Source organism: Tupaia chinensis, unplaced genomic scaffold (genome assembly GCF_000334495.1).
Source record: "Tupaia chinensis unplaced genomic scaffold, TupChi_1.0 Scaffold000437_1, whole genome shotgun sequence".
Taxonomy (NCBI): Eukaryota; Metazoa; Chordata; class Mammalia; order Scandentia; family Tupaiidae; genus Tupaia; species Tupaia belangeri.
The window spans coordinates 1,158,763-1,174,104 of NW_006159942.1; the positions used below are offsets into that span (position 1 = coordinate 1,158,763).

Here is a 15,342-nt window from a genome sequence, read left to right on the forward strand (position 1 = left end):
TATATATATATACAATTATTGAAATTAAAAGTTCAACTTAAGTTGTTCAAAATTGAATAATAAAATCAGTATAATAAAATCAGTACGATGTATCTAATTTTTGGAATGCAGATGAAGCTGTGCAATGGAGAATAAATACATACAGGACTCTTTATCGATGCCAGGGTTCTGAGAAAAAAAATATTGGGATCCTGGAGTCTAGTAACTCTAATGTGGACACAGGTGAATATCTCGATCCTCAGGAATCTCATGAACACACTAACCTAGCAGAAGTAGCCTCTTCTCCCCTACTAGAGGAGAGTAGCCTCCAATCACTCTCAGATGCTGCAGAGATGAACAAGATGAAACTTGCCCCTTTTTCAAGATTAGTCTTTATTACCTCTCATTGTTTCCAGGAAAATTACAAAGTCAAGTTCTAGCACAGCTAGAGAGAGAAATATAGTGCTTACTTCAGGATGTTACAGATTATCTGCTACAGAAATTTCAGGAACTGACTAATACCAACAAATACTAGTAGACTATTTGAGAGAATAAATCTTGAGGGTATTGGGCCAGAGGCTTGCAGCATGAGGTCAGACAGGGAGAACTGACTGGCATGGGGTTCTCACCTCCACTGAGTGCAGGTCTCAGTGCTCAGCACTCTGTCAAGGACACTTAGAGCTGGTAAATATCACACCACTGAGATGGTTTTCTGGAGTTTGGCCAGGTCAATAGCCTATAGTAAGTAAAGTGTAGCTGATAAAAATGGGGAAGTTTAGCTACATTTATTAATGTCAGAATGAAGAACTAACCATGTGACTTTGTTGTTTGGGAAGTCCTGGAAGACATTTCCATTCACCATTCCAAAGCAAAGCTCACTGAGTAACTTGATGGTGGACTTCCACTGTAGGCCGCAGCTGACAATAAGAGAGGCTGCTACAGAGTTGATGTCTCTATCAAAAGGATGAGAATATTCAGGAATGGGAGAAGACAGACAGTGGCGCTTAAATGTCAGAGGCAAGATAGGCATACTCTCTTTTACGATCAGCAAACCTGGACTATCAGGCTCCTTGTTCTCCATGGTGCCTTGATGTGGGCATGGCTAACAAATAATATGTGGCAAAGGGCAGTTTATATGAACAGTTAGCTAGGGTGTTACTTTCTAAGGGCGTACCTAGTAACACAAAGGATGAGATCCTTCAACTCGTCTCTATATATCTCAGTCAGTTCTTTCTCAAAGCCAGAGTCTTTGAAGGACCTGAGAGAACACCACAAGGATGTAATATAAATGTTCCCTCAATATGTTTCTAAATAGACCTTTAGCCATTTTATTTGAGTTACTGTGCATTGGGAAAAAGAAAATATTCAGGCTTTTTTTTTTCTTTAATTTGTTAGAGGGCACATATGCTTGATGGAGAGAGAGAGAGAGAATGAGAGAGCACCCCTTAGGGAGATGGTCATATTGCAATCCCTTTTCCTCCATTCTCCTTTTGGGATTTTGGGCACACTGCACATGTACCTCGCATGTCTTTCAAGCTACTAGGTCCGGGACTCAAACTGGTCAGTCAGCCACGTGGGATCCAGCCAATTTAAACACCATGGCACTGCCTGGCCCAAGAATACCCAGACTTTTCTGGACATGTGCCCTGTCTGGAAGTCATAAAGTGTAGTGCTATGTCAGATACAATTTGCTGTTGAAATATACAGATCAAGAAAAGAAGCCTGGAGGGAGGATGGAGAAGCACCCAGGTGGCGTTAGCATGACGTTAACACAGCTTACACACCATAGTGCCTCTCTCCCACAGGACTGCCCGAGGCCTTAGAGGGCCTTAGCAGTGTGATCACATGGCGACATACTTCTGTATTCATAATTTCATCTTTTTTTTTTTTCTAAAAGAGGAGTGCACATTGTAAAAGTTTCTGGCCTGTAATTCACATCTACCCCTGAAAATGGAATAATGATCCAGTACTTATACAATCTTCAGTTAGTAATTGATTAATTATATTATTTGAGTATTAACATTAATAATGCATTAACATGTTACTTGAATAATTAAAAATAGAATAAAAATATAAAAAAGCAAATGATCTCATCTATAATTTCATCCTATAATATATTTGGTATGGACAATTTTTCAGCACATACTTTTAACTCAAATTTTGTAGAAAGTCTGAATCCATACCATTTCACTGTCACACATCCTAGACTTTGTTTTCAATTTTATATCTTGACAAGGGAAGATATTCAGGCTACATCATTAAAAGAAAATATCAAAAGCAGGTTACAGAAACATGTGTGACATCATTCCTCTTGCATTTATAAATTGTGCTTTTATAAACATAAAAACATCGAAACAACATTTTAACTGTTAATAGTAGTCATCTCTGAGAAGTGGAATTATTAGAAGACAGGAGAGAGATTCTGTTTTACTTTTTAAATATTTCCAGTTTAAGCTCTCTCTGTCTTACATCATGAGCTGGGCTCTGCGGCTGTTGATAGAACGGAACTGAGTGTACAATGATAATTATCTAATGTGATACTATGATCAGATTCTTTTTTTTTCCCATAGTTATTTCTTACTTCATGTATGCCATAAACTGGTGTTTTCTGAAGAATTTGAGTATAGCGGATACCTTGTGATTCTAATGAATTTATTTCCTATTACGATCTCTTGGATAACCCGGTTAAGTGACATCTACAACCAAGAATTAAGATATGCTAATTACTCTTTTCTTACATTTTATATTCTAGAGGCTCTACTTAAGGTAATCTAAAATCTATGTGTGTGTGTGTGTGTGTGTGTGTGTACGTTATATCTCATAGGGAGATTTCCTAAACTCATTTTTCAACACTAGTACAGATAGTTTTTAAAGGCATGTATGAATTCTCCCTCACATCTCAAAACAAATAAACTTTATTTTTAAAGGTGGTTTTATGGTAATGCAATAGAAAATATGCATGCATGAAACATTGTTTGTACATTTGCAAGAATAAATTTTAAAATGATGTGTGTCAAAAGTGTATTTAAAAGTTATTAACCATGTTCTTAAACCTAGCAGGGTGATAACTACATGGATGCTTATTGTTTTTATACTGGATAGAAAGCGGTAGTTAGTTCACGGATATTCTTTTTTTTTTTAATAATATATTTTTGCTGGGACCAGCAGGTGGCATAGTGGTTAAGGCGCTGGATACTCACACATGGTCGACCATGGTTTGAGTGTTGGACCTGGTGGCTTGCTTTCTCACTTTCTCTCTCTCTCTTTCACACACACACACACACACATACACACACAGGTCAAATAAAAGAAAATGAATGAATAAATAAATAAAATTAAATAGTAAAACAATAATATTTTTGTCATAGGGCGTGTGTGCTCTCTAGAAAAGAACAGAAAAAAGGGGGGGGAGAAGTAAAAAATAAATCCCCATGGGGTATGACCACACCACAATCCCTTTTCCTCCATTCTCCTCTTGGAATTTTGGGCACACACACATGAATGCCTGGCATTTCAAGCCCCTGAGTCTGGTTCCCCAATGCAGAGTCGGACATGTGAGATCCAGTACCTTAATGGCTACACTAACATTCTCTTATACTTGAAAAACATTACGGAATTTGATTTTTTTAAATATAAAGATAGATGTTAAAGGATGGAAATGTATGCCCACAAACTAATGATGGCATTGTGTTATATGGATCAACAAGTTAAAACATAAAATACGTTTAACCTGAACATTTAAGTAGATAAATTGTATCTCATATTAGGACAAAAATAAATGAATTTCAAATTTGAGACCCTGGAATCAAATTCAATCACTTTGTACGTAAAAACTTCTCAGCTAGTTGGAAAGACCATAGAAAATTTCATAGAATTAAGAAGAAATACAACAGTTAGGGTTAAAGTTAGTAACAGCATGGACGTGAGGGTGATAAGTCTCCTAAACTCATTTAACACGCACCATTGCGGGAAGATGACTGAGCTGGGATTTAGCAGACCTCGGTTCTGGTTTTGATTTTCTCTGACAAGCTATTAGCCGTTGACCAACTTACTGAACTTTTCCCAGCCTCAAATTCCGGTATTATCGGGTTGTCAGAAAAGTCATGACACATTTTTGCAACAGATGGCACTAGTTTTTGGAAGTACTAAAATCATTCATATCTGTGGTATTGCTTTGTCATTTGATGGCTGGTAGTTCTTTTATTTTATTTTATTTTATTTTATTTTATTTATTTTTTTTTTGAGAGAGATTTTTGCTATAGTGCTCATGTGCTCACCAGGAAGACAGAGAGAGACAGAAAGTGAAAAATCACCCCCTCTGGGGGATGGCCACACCACAATCCCTTCACCTCCATTCTCCTCTCAGGATCTTGTGCATGCACACATATGTGTCTGGTGTGAGTTTAAGCCACTGGGTCTGGGACTTGAACCACGGTCGAGCAAAGCAACATAGCCATTACGCCAACTGCTGGTCCCAATAGCTGGTAGGTCCAGCTTTATGCAAAACAAAAGAAGCAAACGGATGATGTGGTTGAGTTTTGGACATTTTACAAGTTGAAGATGGAAGACCAAACTGTACATTTTCACCATATTTTACTATTTTAATTCCATAAAGGTAAGAACGGAAGTCAAGCTTGTGAAAAGTTGCATACAGGTTATGATGACAATGTTCTACAAGAACGTCAGTGCCACCAATGGGTGAGGGAATTCCGTGCTGGTGATACTGATCTCAACCATGCTCCTCAGTCAAAGAGGCCAACCAAGGTTGATGACAACAAAATGAAGGCATTGATCAAGTCAAACCCATGTTACATGACATGAAAGACTGCAGAAACATTGAACATTCATCATTCAAACATTCAGGACTTGAAGACCCTGGGACACGTAAGGAAGCTCCATATTTGGGTTCCCCATGAACTCAAAGAAGTTTATCTGACAGCGCATATGAAAATCTAAGATATGCTCATTATAAGTGAGGAAAACGATTCTTTTTGTATGCTGTTAACGATTGTCTGCCTATGTCCTGCCTGAAATACCATGATTATTTATGAAAAGTATCTTTAATAAAGCTGTATACAGTTTGGCTTGGAAAAAAAAATAATAAAACGACTGGTAACTGGTGAGGAGAAATAGATTGTTTCCAACAATGTGGTGAGCAAACAGTCTTAGTCGCCTCAAATGACATCGAATGCAGACATTCATCAGAGGAAGTTTATGCTCTTAATGCAATGGGATTTTTAAAGGTATAATGTTTTTCGAGCTCCTAACAAGAAACCAAACAATCAATTCTATTAGCAATTGGACATGTGTACCGTTAGCAATTGAACAGTTTGAACGAATCCATCATCCATAAACATCCAGAGCTCATTGATTGTAAAGGAGTTGTGCATCACAAGAACACAAGACCACACACAAGTTTGATTTTGGAACTTGGGGGACCAGCAGAGGATGTAATGGTTGTCTCTGGACTCTCACATGGCTGACTGTGGTTCAGATCCTGGACCCGGAGGTTTGAAACTCATGCCAGACGTGTGCACATGTGTGCCCAAAATCCCAAGAGGAGAATGGAGGAGAAGGGATTGTGGCATGGCCATCCTCTCTGGGGCAGGGTGGGGTGGGAGTGATGTGTTGCTTTCTGTCTCTCTGGCAAGTGCCTGTAGCAAAAAATCTCTCGAAAATTATTGAGTGGATATATTGCCACACCCACTGTACTCGCCCGACCTTGCATCATCAGACTTCCACTTGTTTTACTTTCTTCAAAACTCCTATATTCAAAGCAGATGGGGCTGTAAATCAGCACCTTGTTCAGTTTTTTGGTGATAAAGATAGGTCTTTCTACAAATGAGCCATTATGAAGCTCACTGAAAGGTAGCAAAAGGTTATTGGACAAAATGGGAAATATATCATTGATTGGTCTTTCTCCTTAATGTAAATAAATGACCTTCAAAAAACATTGGAAAAAATGTTTCCAACAACCCAAAATAAAATGACAGGGTGGGCCTAAATGACAGATGACAATCCCTCTATATCTAACGATAGATTACTCTATTATTCTTTGCACGTTTCCAAAGTTGAGCTGCTGCCGTAGCCATGGTGGGCTTCACACAATGAGATCCACCAACAAGGCCAGAACTGGATGACAGACACATCACTACACTCCAAACACCTGAGAAAATAACTCTTAACTGTGTGTCCTGTCCTTCTCCCTACCTCCAACTTAACGTAAGATTTAGCCTCACTGCCTCATTGCAATCGTGCATTCATTTATCATCTCCTTTACCCTCTTTTCAATTTGGTTGTCAGAGAAGTCATGATGCATTTTTGTATAGAAAAAAATACATCGTGACTTTTCCAACAACCCAGTATTTAGTTCATCTCTGCACTTTTTTACTTTGCCTTTTAAAATATCTATTATGATCATAAAAATAATAATTTTCATCTACAAGGTACTTGAAGAGTAGTGTCAGAAGAAAGGCTTTCAAGGGAAGATACTCAAGTAGAATTTTGAATACTGTATAAGAATTAAAGAAGAGAACATGGGTCTATATAGCATAATGGACAAACTGAGAGGCAACACTGTGACATAGGCAAGGAACATCATTTCTAATGGCAGGAGCTCAGGGATGGGTTAGTCAAGGTGGAGAACAGAGAAATGCGAAAGGAGAATGGAGGGTATGGAAAACAAGGCAAGAGACATAAACATGAATTAAATAATAGAGGGATTTATAGGCCATGCCCTCTCGTCTACTTCCCTGATATCAACTGTCATTAATAGTCTAATGACTCAAATTCAAATACCTAGCTCATGTCACATGCAGAGCCTAAGTGCATCTAGACAAGCACTGACTGGAGAGAGCCAACCAAATACTGTACAAACCTCTCAAACAGCTCATTCAACAGAACTGTATCTTCTCTAAGCTGACTCTTCCCCCAGAATTCCACTGGAAACCCAATTTCCCAGTCTGGAATTAGTAATAACATTTGAAACTTCCCACTCTCTTGGCTATGGTAGATTTTCAATAAACACTTTTTGAAATAAAGAATCGAATGAACTGTCATAAAGTGGTAGTATTTGAATAGTTTCTCCCTTGGAATACTTGCTTTAGTATTTTAGCCTTCTCCAATTAATGTGATTATTTACTAGTCTGAGCATATATTTTAATTTTACATGTCCAAATTCCAATAACTATTTTTAAGAAGAAAAATGTTATATGAAACCACTGTAGCTGGCCACTATTCTGAAATATTTTTAAATTACTTTGTTCCAGTATTATAAATGATACAGATCAACTTATTATTATATAATAAAGTGAAATAAAACATAGGACATGCAAGGATTAAATGTAAGTTTTTCAGTTATATTTAACTTTAACTTACAAGCTGAACTCCTTCCAAAATATTAATATTCTAATCGAAATTTTATATTAAACTAGAAATCTACTGCAACCATCTTCATTTGGCATTTGGCTGCCTTTGGAGACAACTGTCAGAAAAGCTTTCTCAGCCGTGAATTTAACACAATAAAATCTTTGATTAAGTTATAATACTAATGCTTTCTAAAGAAAAATGTAGCCAACACAGGAAAGGGAATTACATACTCTGCCTTGGTCACCTTTTATAAGAATTCTAAAAGAATGTTGTTGGAACCTCCAGATATGCAAGGAACCCTCCATACCTCTCTAAATGTGTGAGGGAGAAAATAGGGGGAAAAAACTAAGCCTTTAAAAACATAGCAGAAATAATTTCTCAACTTGTAATGAAAAGATTGTAGTGTTGCTTGACCCATGTATGAACATTATCCTAGTCGAATGTGGGAATATATTGTTAAAAAGTGAAAAATACATAGTTTCTAAAATGTACTTATTTGAATGCGCATCAGTGACAAAGTCTTGTGTTAATTCTTTTTTTTCTTTTCTTTTTTTGGAGAGGTTTTTGCTATAGGGCGCGTGCGCTCGCCAGAAAGACAGAGAGAGACAGAGAGACAGAAAGTGAGAAATCACCCCCCAGGGGGGATGGCCACACTGAAATCCCTTCTCCTCCATTCTCCTCTCGGGATCTTGGGCACACACCCTCACGCACCCTGCATAGTTTAAGCCACCAGGTCTGGAACTTGAACCTCGGTCAGCTCCATGGGAGTTCAGCGACATAGCCCGTTAAGCTGACTGCTGGTCCCAGTCTTGTGTTAATTCTATAAACAAATGTATTTACAGAGATAAAGTAAAGGATGAGTGCACTCGTCAAGGTAATTCTGACAAAATATTGACTTTCACTTAGATTTTCAAAAAATCAAAACAACTGATTCTGTATCATGACAGAATGAAATTTCACAAGTTCAGTGACTAACATTTAATACGTAAATCTTTAAATGTTGGACTACTTTCATAAAAATTTTGTCCAGATGTATCCCAACAAAAATTATTTGTTTCTTGATTACTCAAAAATCACCATTTTAGTTATCAATCAACTAATGCTACAAGAGTTGTATTTTAGGGTTATTGTGGTATTTAGGCCTATTTGGCTTTCTTTGTTGTTGTTGTTTTGTTTTTTTAATTTCCTTATTTTTTTACATTCAACCACCGTACATCTTTACGGCTTACAAAGCACATTTTCCCGCCATGAATACATTATCAAAACTACTACCATATACATTAAATTAAAGGACTTGAGAACGCTAAGTTTTTGTTCAAACTCATCTTTCCACTGCTGCTACTTTTTAGCAGTGTCATTATTTGAATCTATTTCTTTATCGTATATCTGTGCTTTATATCCAGTCCTAAATAGAGAGTCCTTTGCATTTTCCTCTACTATATCAATGGTAAAGAAAAAATTGATCCATAAACTTGCTTGTTTGTCTGTTTGATTTGGTTTCTTGGTGGCATTTCAGATATGTAGAGTCTTAAGGTAGACCAGAGAAAACACTAACTGGTGATATATAAGTTACTATGGAAAATGGGTGAAGAAAAAGCAAAATCATAACATGATAATGTAATTTCCTTTCATCAACAGATAGTAGCAATGAACAAGGACTATTTTTCACATACCTGGAATGTATTTGAGTTAGTCATTACATTCATTGGCATCATAGATGTAATATTTATTGAGGCAACCGCCATTAGTGATCATTTTGATATCACTCAAACAGTGATCTTTTTAAAAACTGTCCGAGTTCTTCGTGTACTACGCCTTTTGAAGGTAATGAACAAATAAATCATACAATTCAAGTCACAAAAGTCACATTTACTTGTTTTATAGCTACCACTTTCTGTTGGGATAATATTTATATTTAAAATTTAGCTTCTTTTGGCAAGTTAAGTTTTTTCTTTTATTTTTTTTTGTTGTTTGTTTTTTTAAAAGATTTTTGTTATAGGGAGCATGCACTCGCTGGGAAGACAAGAGAGATGGAAAGCGAGAAATCACCCCCAGGGAGATGGCCACGCCACAATCCCTTCTCCTCCATTCTCCTCTCGGGATCTTGGGCATGCATGCATCCACTCCCACCGTGAGTTTTAAGTTGCCAGGTCCAGGACTCAAACCATAGTCGACTCCATGGGAGTCCATCTGGTAATCATTACGCCATCTGCTGGTCCTAACAAGTTAAATTTTAAAACTTTTTTATTATGAAAATTCAAATGATATTAGATTTGTTTAGCACACAAAAATATTCATCATAACTTTTCCTTTGAATAGTGAGCACATGACAATGTCCATATTAATTTAAGTACAAGTTAACCTTGAAGTAAGGTTCCTCTTTATAGATACCCAGGGAATAAAAATAGAAATCAACAAAACAATCATGCAAACCATCATAGGGACAAGGCAAACAGCGTACATTTATACCAATCAAGAACAACAACAACAACAAAAACCTTTATGTTATGTAAATTTATGGTATTACATAAAAATATTATCAAAAACCACCTTTATTTAGTACATTTCTGTATGATTATTTTATTACAAAAAATTCACTCCATCACAAGACATACCTGTATATACAGGAATACAGAAATTTTGTCTCTCTCTGTCTTTGGCTGTATCTGCCCACAAACAAAACATGCACACATATAAGCACTATGGGAGACATAGAGCCAGATTAGACATAGCTCACCTAGAAATAAAGGTAACAGATTAGAATCTTACTTACACATGTTCTCTTCATATGATCTTACATTAGATCTTTCTTACAGATGTTTACAAATACTTCTGCTAATGAGAAAAATAAATCAACTAGGTCCAAAAATATGCAACCAGTAGCTTTCTCCTTTCTTTTACTATTCTATAGGACTGCAAATAATGCTAGTATACAATTTTACCTGAGGAAGACAAGACTAGTGTATTCCAATAACTAGTCCATTTTTCCTGACAGGAAGACAGGAAGATATACACAATCTACTGAAAAGTGTAGTGAATAAACTGATAAAATCACTTAAGTTTATTTATATATTGGGGAAACTCTGAATCCTTATATTGTGTCAATAAATAGCCCTTTGCATATGAAGACAAAGTAGACATACTTCTGGCCTTAGGGAGTTTATTTTAGAAGGTGATCAACAGGTTACCTGACTATTCCATGGTTAAATGGTCAGATAAGTGCAAAATGGGAGTATGTAGAGAATGCTAGTGGGCTGGAAAAGACTTCTTTTACTAGATGATACTTGAGCTCAATCATGAAGGGTGCATATTGAGGACTGGAGAATAGAAATAGAATATGGAGGCTGTGGAGTATAGATTGGAAAGCAAAGGGAACAGCCAACTCTGCTGAAGCTGGGAGACCACACACTGGTAATAGATAACTTGGGAGACTTGAAGGAGAGCAAAGAAGTAGAAGAGAAGCTAATTGTGTGGTCTAACAAGGATGTATTCATGGTGTGAGTTCTTATCCAAATGGGCCATCTAGTAGGAGATCTATGAAGTAAAAGTGGCCATACTTTATATTACAGACTGTCATCTTACGACCTAAACTCAGAAGAGTAATCACATTGTTTTCTAAGAATTTGAATCAGTTGAAAACAGCATCCAATTGTCTATGAAAGAAATAAGTAAGGACGAGTCAGAAACTTCACACCGGTGCCCAACATTATCAGTTAAAAGGAAATGGCTATAGTCATGAAGTTATAAAGACACCATAAACTAAGAATCTTGACAGGTTACTGTAGTTACCTTTGAGGACTTTTAATGTATTATTTTTATGTTTTTTGGTTAAACTAATTGACATGTTATCAAATAAAATTTGTACAGTTTATATTTAATGACAATTCTGGTTTTTATTTTCAGCTTGTAATACCTAAGTTGCTGCAAGTAGTTGATAGAAAGATGGGTCATCAGACATCCTTTAAATATGCAATATTTAAAGGATATTTCCAAGGTGAAGCAGACATAATGACTATAATTGATAAGATTGCAAGTTCTAAACAGATTAAACAGGTGAGAAACACTTAAGAAATAATACTTAAGAAAGAGTTCAATTGCCCTCGCCCATGATGCCCTCTGACTATATATGTGGACGTGCCCTTTGATGCTAGTTTGCTAATGAATTTCTGTAGAAACCTAAATGAGTTCATATTTAAATTACTTCTGTGCTCTTTACTGAAATGCTTGAGCCACATTAGCTGGTTAAGAGGCTCTTGGAAGGCACCTTTTTCCTCCTCATGGAGGTTATCATAACACATCTGTGTGTTATGGTCAGCTTCTTCCCAAGGAAAGCTCCAGGGTCTGTCAGGCTACAGATGCATTCAATAGAAAGTACTGGAAGGTAAGAAGTGACAGCAATGTGGAGCAAACAGAGCTTCCTTATGATTTATAATACCCAAAAGCTCCTTTCTTTCCTTTTTTTTCATTTTAGAGAGATTTTTGCTATAACGCGGATATCCTCACCAGAGAGACAGAAAGCAAGAAATCATCCCCCTAGAAGGGATGGTCACACAACAATCCCTTCTCTATTCTCTTCTTGGGATTTTGGGCGCACATGCACACGTACCCAGCATGAGTTTCAAGCCACGCGATCCAGGACTTGAGCGGCAGTCCAGCGATGTAACCAATACACCACCTGCTGGTCCCCAAAGTGTAGAGGCCAGCCATTGAGAGCAAACATGGTGACCTTTAAACAAATGCAGAGCTGAGGTTCCATGGGCAGTCATTCACAAAGTGATGAATGCCATTAACATATGAATACACTAGCTGCCTCTATGTCTCTGAAACTGTAAAGCAGTATCTAGTTAAAGGAAGCCACATGTGTTAATCAGAATTGGCCCCAGAAGATTAGACAAACTACATGGTGCCAGTTGTCTTCAGATCTTCAGCTGATTAACATCCAAAAACAACTGGCTTTGCATTCCACGTCCTCTTCCCCCATTTTCTGCCCTTTACAAGAATAAACCTGGGACCGGTGGTTGGGGGCCCTAGCTATCTCCATCAGAGAAGTCCAGACCACCCGATCTCCGATCTCCGCTTTTCTATACTCGTATGTCTTTGTGTGTTTATTTCTATGTTTATTCTCTAAGCCACCCACCCCCTCAGAGCACATGTTCATTTAGCCCTGTGGGACACAGTACTGAGGCTCCTTTCATGTCTCTCTTCTTACTTTTCCTATGGAACACAATAGAGGAAAGCAGTTGAGCTGAGAAATGAAAAGAAATAAAGGAAACTAATTCATCTGGAGTGAAACCTACCTGAATATACTCACTGCATAAATGAAAAGAAATGAGACTAAGGAAGGTTAAGTGATTGTGCTCAAAGACAGAGCTATAGTAAGCAGCAAAGACACAGTCCTGGGACCTAAATTCTAGATTTTATTTTTTATTTCCTCAATTAGGTGGATTAACAGTGATAGGTGCTCACAAGTTTGTTGGCTGTGTGGAATTCAGTATTTATCTTTCAAAGCAATTTAGGATCTTTAAATGCTATATTTAAATATTTCTTTTCCTTAAAAGCCATCTGTTTCCAGAGAGAGACAGCAGACAGCCAAACCCCCAACAGGGTCTTGTCACGCTACAATACTTTTTCCCCTTCATGCCCCACCACTCACCCGCCTGCCTTCAGTCAGGATCATGGGCCCAACCACAGGTGCACTTAGCATTTGGAGTGGCCTGGGAACCAGACCTGGGCTGTCCCCTGTGACTTTATCATCACGCAGGGGTACCCTTCTACCTGTGCCACAGAGGCTTGGCCCAAGTGCTACATTTTATGTGCCCAAAGCTTTGTTAGTTGAGAAAATTCCACATTCAATATGTGATAGAACCCAAAGAGTAGTATCTTTCTTCTATTCTTAACCTACAATGTTAAAACGATTTTCCTGAGTCTTATTACATTTATGGTCACAGATATTTAGCACAGAAACTCGAAGATACACGGAAGAAAATACAAAAGTACTTGGCTCTCTACAATGTCCAGTTTCAGTCTTCATTTCTGTTCTCACACATCTTTGCCAAACTTTCAACTTTCCTAAGATTGAAAGTTATCTCTGTGTCCCAAAGTTGGAGCTGAACAGAATTGCGCCTACCATCCTTGCATTTTCTGAATCAATACTATCCTAATGCAAGTACCTTAAGGAAAAATGTGTGATCTGCTTCAGGCTTCTCAAAAGAAGTTTAAGTAAGGCCACTACATATCTCCTGTATCATTTTTGTTGAAGCAAAGTATCCTTTAACTGCACAAAACTTAATTCTAACTCCTGAAAATTCATTATGCTTTTCTTTAAAGTCAGTAATTTAGGTTAAAAACTATCAGTTGCAAATGTAAAGACATTTTACAATGGTCCATTTTTTTTTCTAATTCTGTAGGTGTTATTAAAGCAAATATCAAGAAATATGGAATATGCTATCAAAGAGTTAAGTAAGTACCTCTTACCCTAAATATTCAGCATGACCTTCTCTTACCATCACTACTTCAAAAAGGCAGTGGTTTTCATAGCTAAGCTGATATTTGAGGAAACCTATTTACTACTACTAATAATAAAGTGGGTAACTTCAACAATCAACATGATTGTATTTTCTTGTAGATGGGAACAGCGTATTACTCTTTGCACACATTTGTTCTCTCTGCCTTATACAACAATGGAGACCTTTTACTTTCTGGTTTTCAGGGATTTTTTTGGTTTGCTTTTAGGTATATGCCATAGGATATGTGCACTCGCCAGAGAGACAGAGAGAGGGAAAGTGAGAAATCACCTCCCATGAAGAAATGGCTATGCTGCAGTTCCTTCTCCTTTCCCCTCCTGGGATTTTGGGTACACATGCACATGTTCCTAGCCTAATTTTCAGGCTCCCAGATCCAAGATTCAAACTAGAGAGTCAGCCATGTGGGATCCAGTGCCTTAACCACCACGACACCTACTGTCCCTTTAATTTCCATTTAAAGAATCCACATTAACATGCCGTGATTACAGGCATTGTGATAGCCTTATAAATTCTATTTTCCTCCAGGTCATAAATATAGGTACCTTTTGGAGTGACACTAGGAAAAAGGACACCTTTTATCTCCACTTGTCACAGAGCTGCCATCCAAAGATTTAGACCTTACGATGAGTTGAAATTAGAATAGTCTTGCAGATCTCTGTTAGGACTTCTGGGAGGCTCGTCATGGCAACAGCCTATTTTGAGTCATGCTACTGGTCTAGGACAAATCCTGGGAGTGCAAAACACATGCTCATAAACTTAATTTATGTGTGCAGAAAGATCCTGATACCCAGTGGTGTGTAGCAAAAATACACACTAAACCAGGAATCAGGACAGGCTTGAGAGCTCTTGTATGGCAAATTAAAGTCGTGTGTTGCTGAACAATGGGGATATAGTCTGAGAAATGTGTCATAGGTGATTTATTGTTGTGCGAATTTCATAGAGTGTACTTACATAAACCCGGATGGTATAGGCTGTGACACACCTAGGCCTATTACTCCTAGGTTATGAACCTGTATAGCAAGCTACTGTATTAAATACTGCAGGCAATTGTAGTATGAGGGTAGTATGCATTGGTGTATCTAGACTTATCAAAACATGAAAAGGTCTGGTAAAAATACTGTGCAGAAAGATTTTTAAAGTGGCATGTAGTGGAACCAGCAGATGATATAATGTTTACGTCACTGGACTTTCATGTAGTGGACTACGGTTCAAGTCCCAGACCTGGCAGCTTTAAACTCATGCTGAGCATGTGTGTGTGTGTGTGCCCAAAATCCTGAGAGGAAAATGGAGGAGAAGGGATTGCAGCGTGGCCATACCCCTGGGAGATGATTTCTCACTTTCTGTCTCTGTCTTTCTCCGGCAAGCACACACTCCCTATAACAAAAATCTCTCTCTCTAAAAAAATAGTAGCATGTATCATGAATAAAGCTTATAAGACTAAAAGTTGCTTTATGTGAGTCAGAAAGAGAGT

General features: G+C 37.6%; 1 protein-coding gene across 3 annotated transcripts in view; it reads left to right on the top strand.

Moving 5' to 3' along the window:
• The window catches only part of SLC9C1 (solute carrier family 9 member C1), a 100,290-nt gene that overhangs the window by 61,614 nt on the left and 23,334 nt on the right, over nt 1–15,342 (top strand). For all 3 annotated transcript variants that reach the window (XM_006155134.2, XM_027774465.1, XM_027774464.1), the window contains 4 exons: nt 2,550–2,745; nt 8,986–9,171; nt 11,251–11,400; nt 13,755–13,806. In XM_006155134.2, coding sequence (XP_006155196.1) covers nt 2,550–2,745; nt 8,986–9,171; nt 11,251–11,400; nt 13,755–13,806 — 584 coding nt within the window. The remainder of the gene's footprint in view (nt 1–2,549; nt 2,746–8,985; nt 9,172–11,250; nt 11,401–13,754; nt 13,807–15,342) is intronic.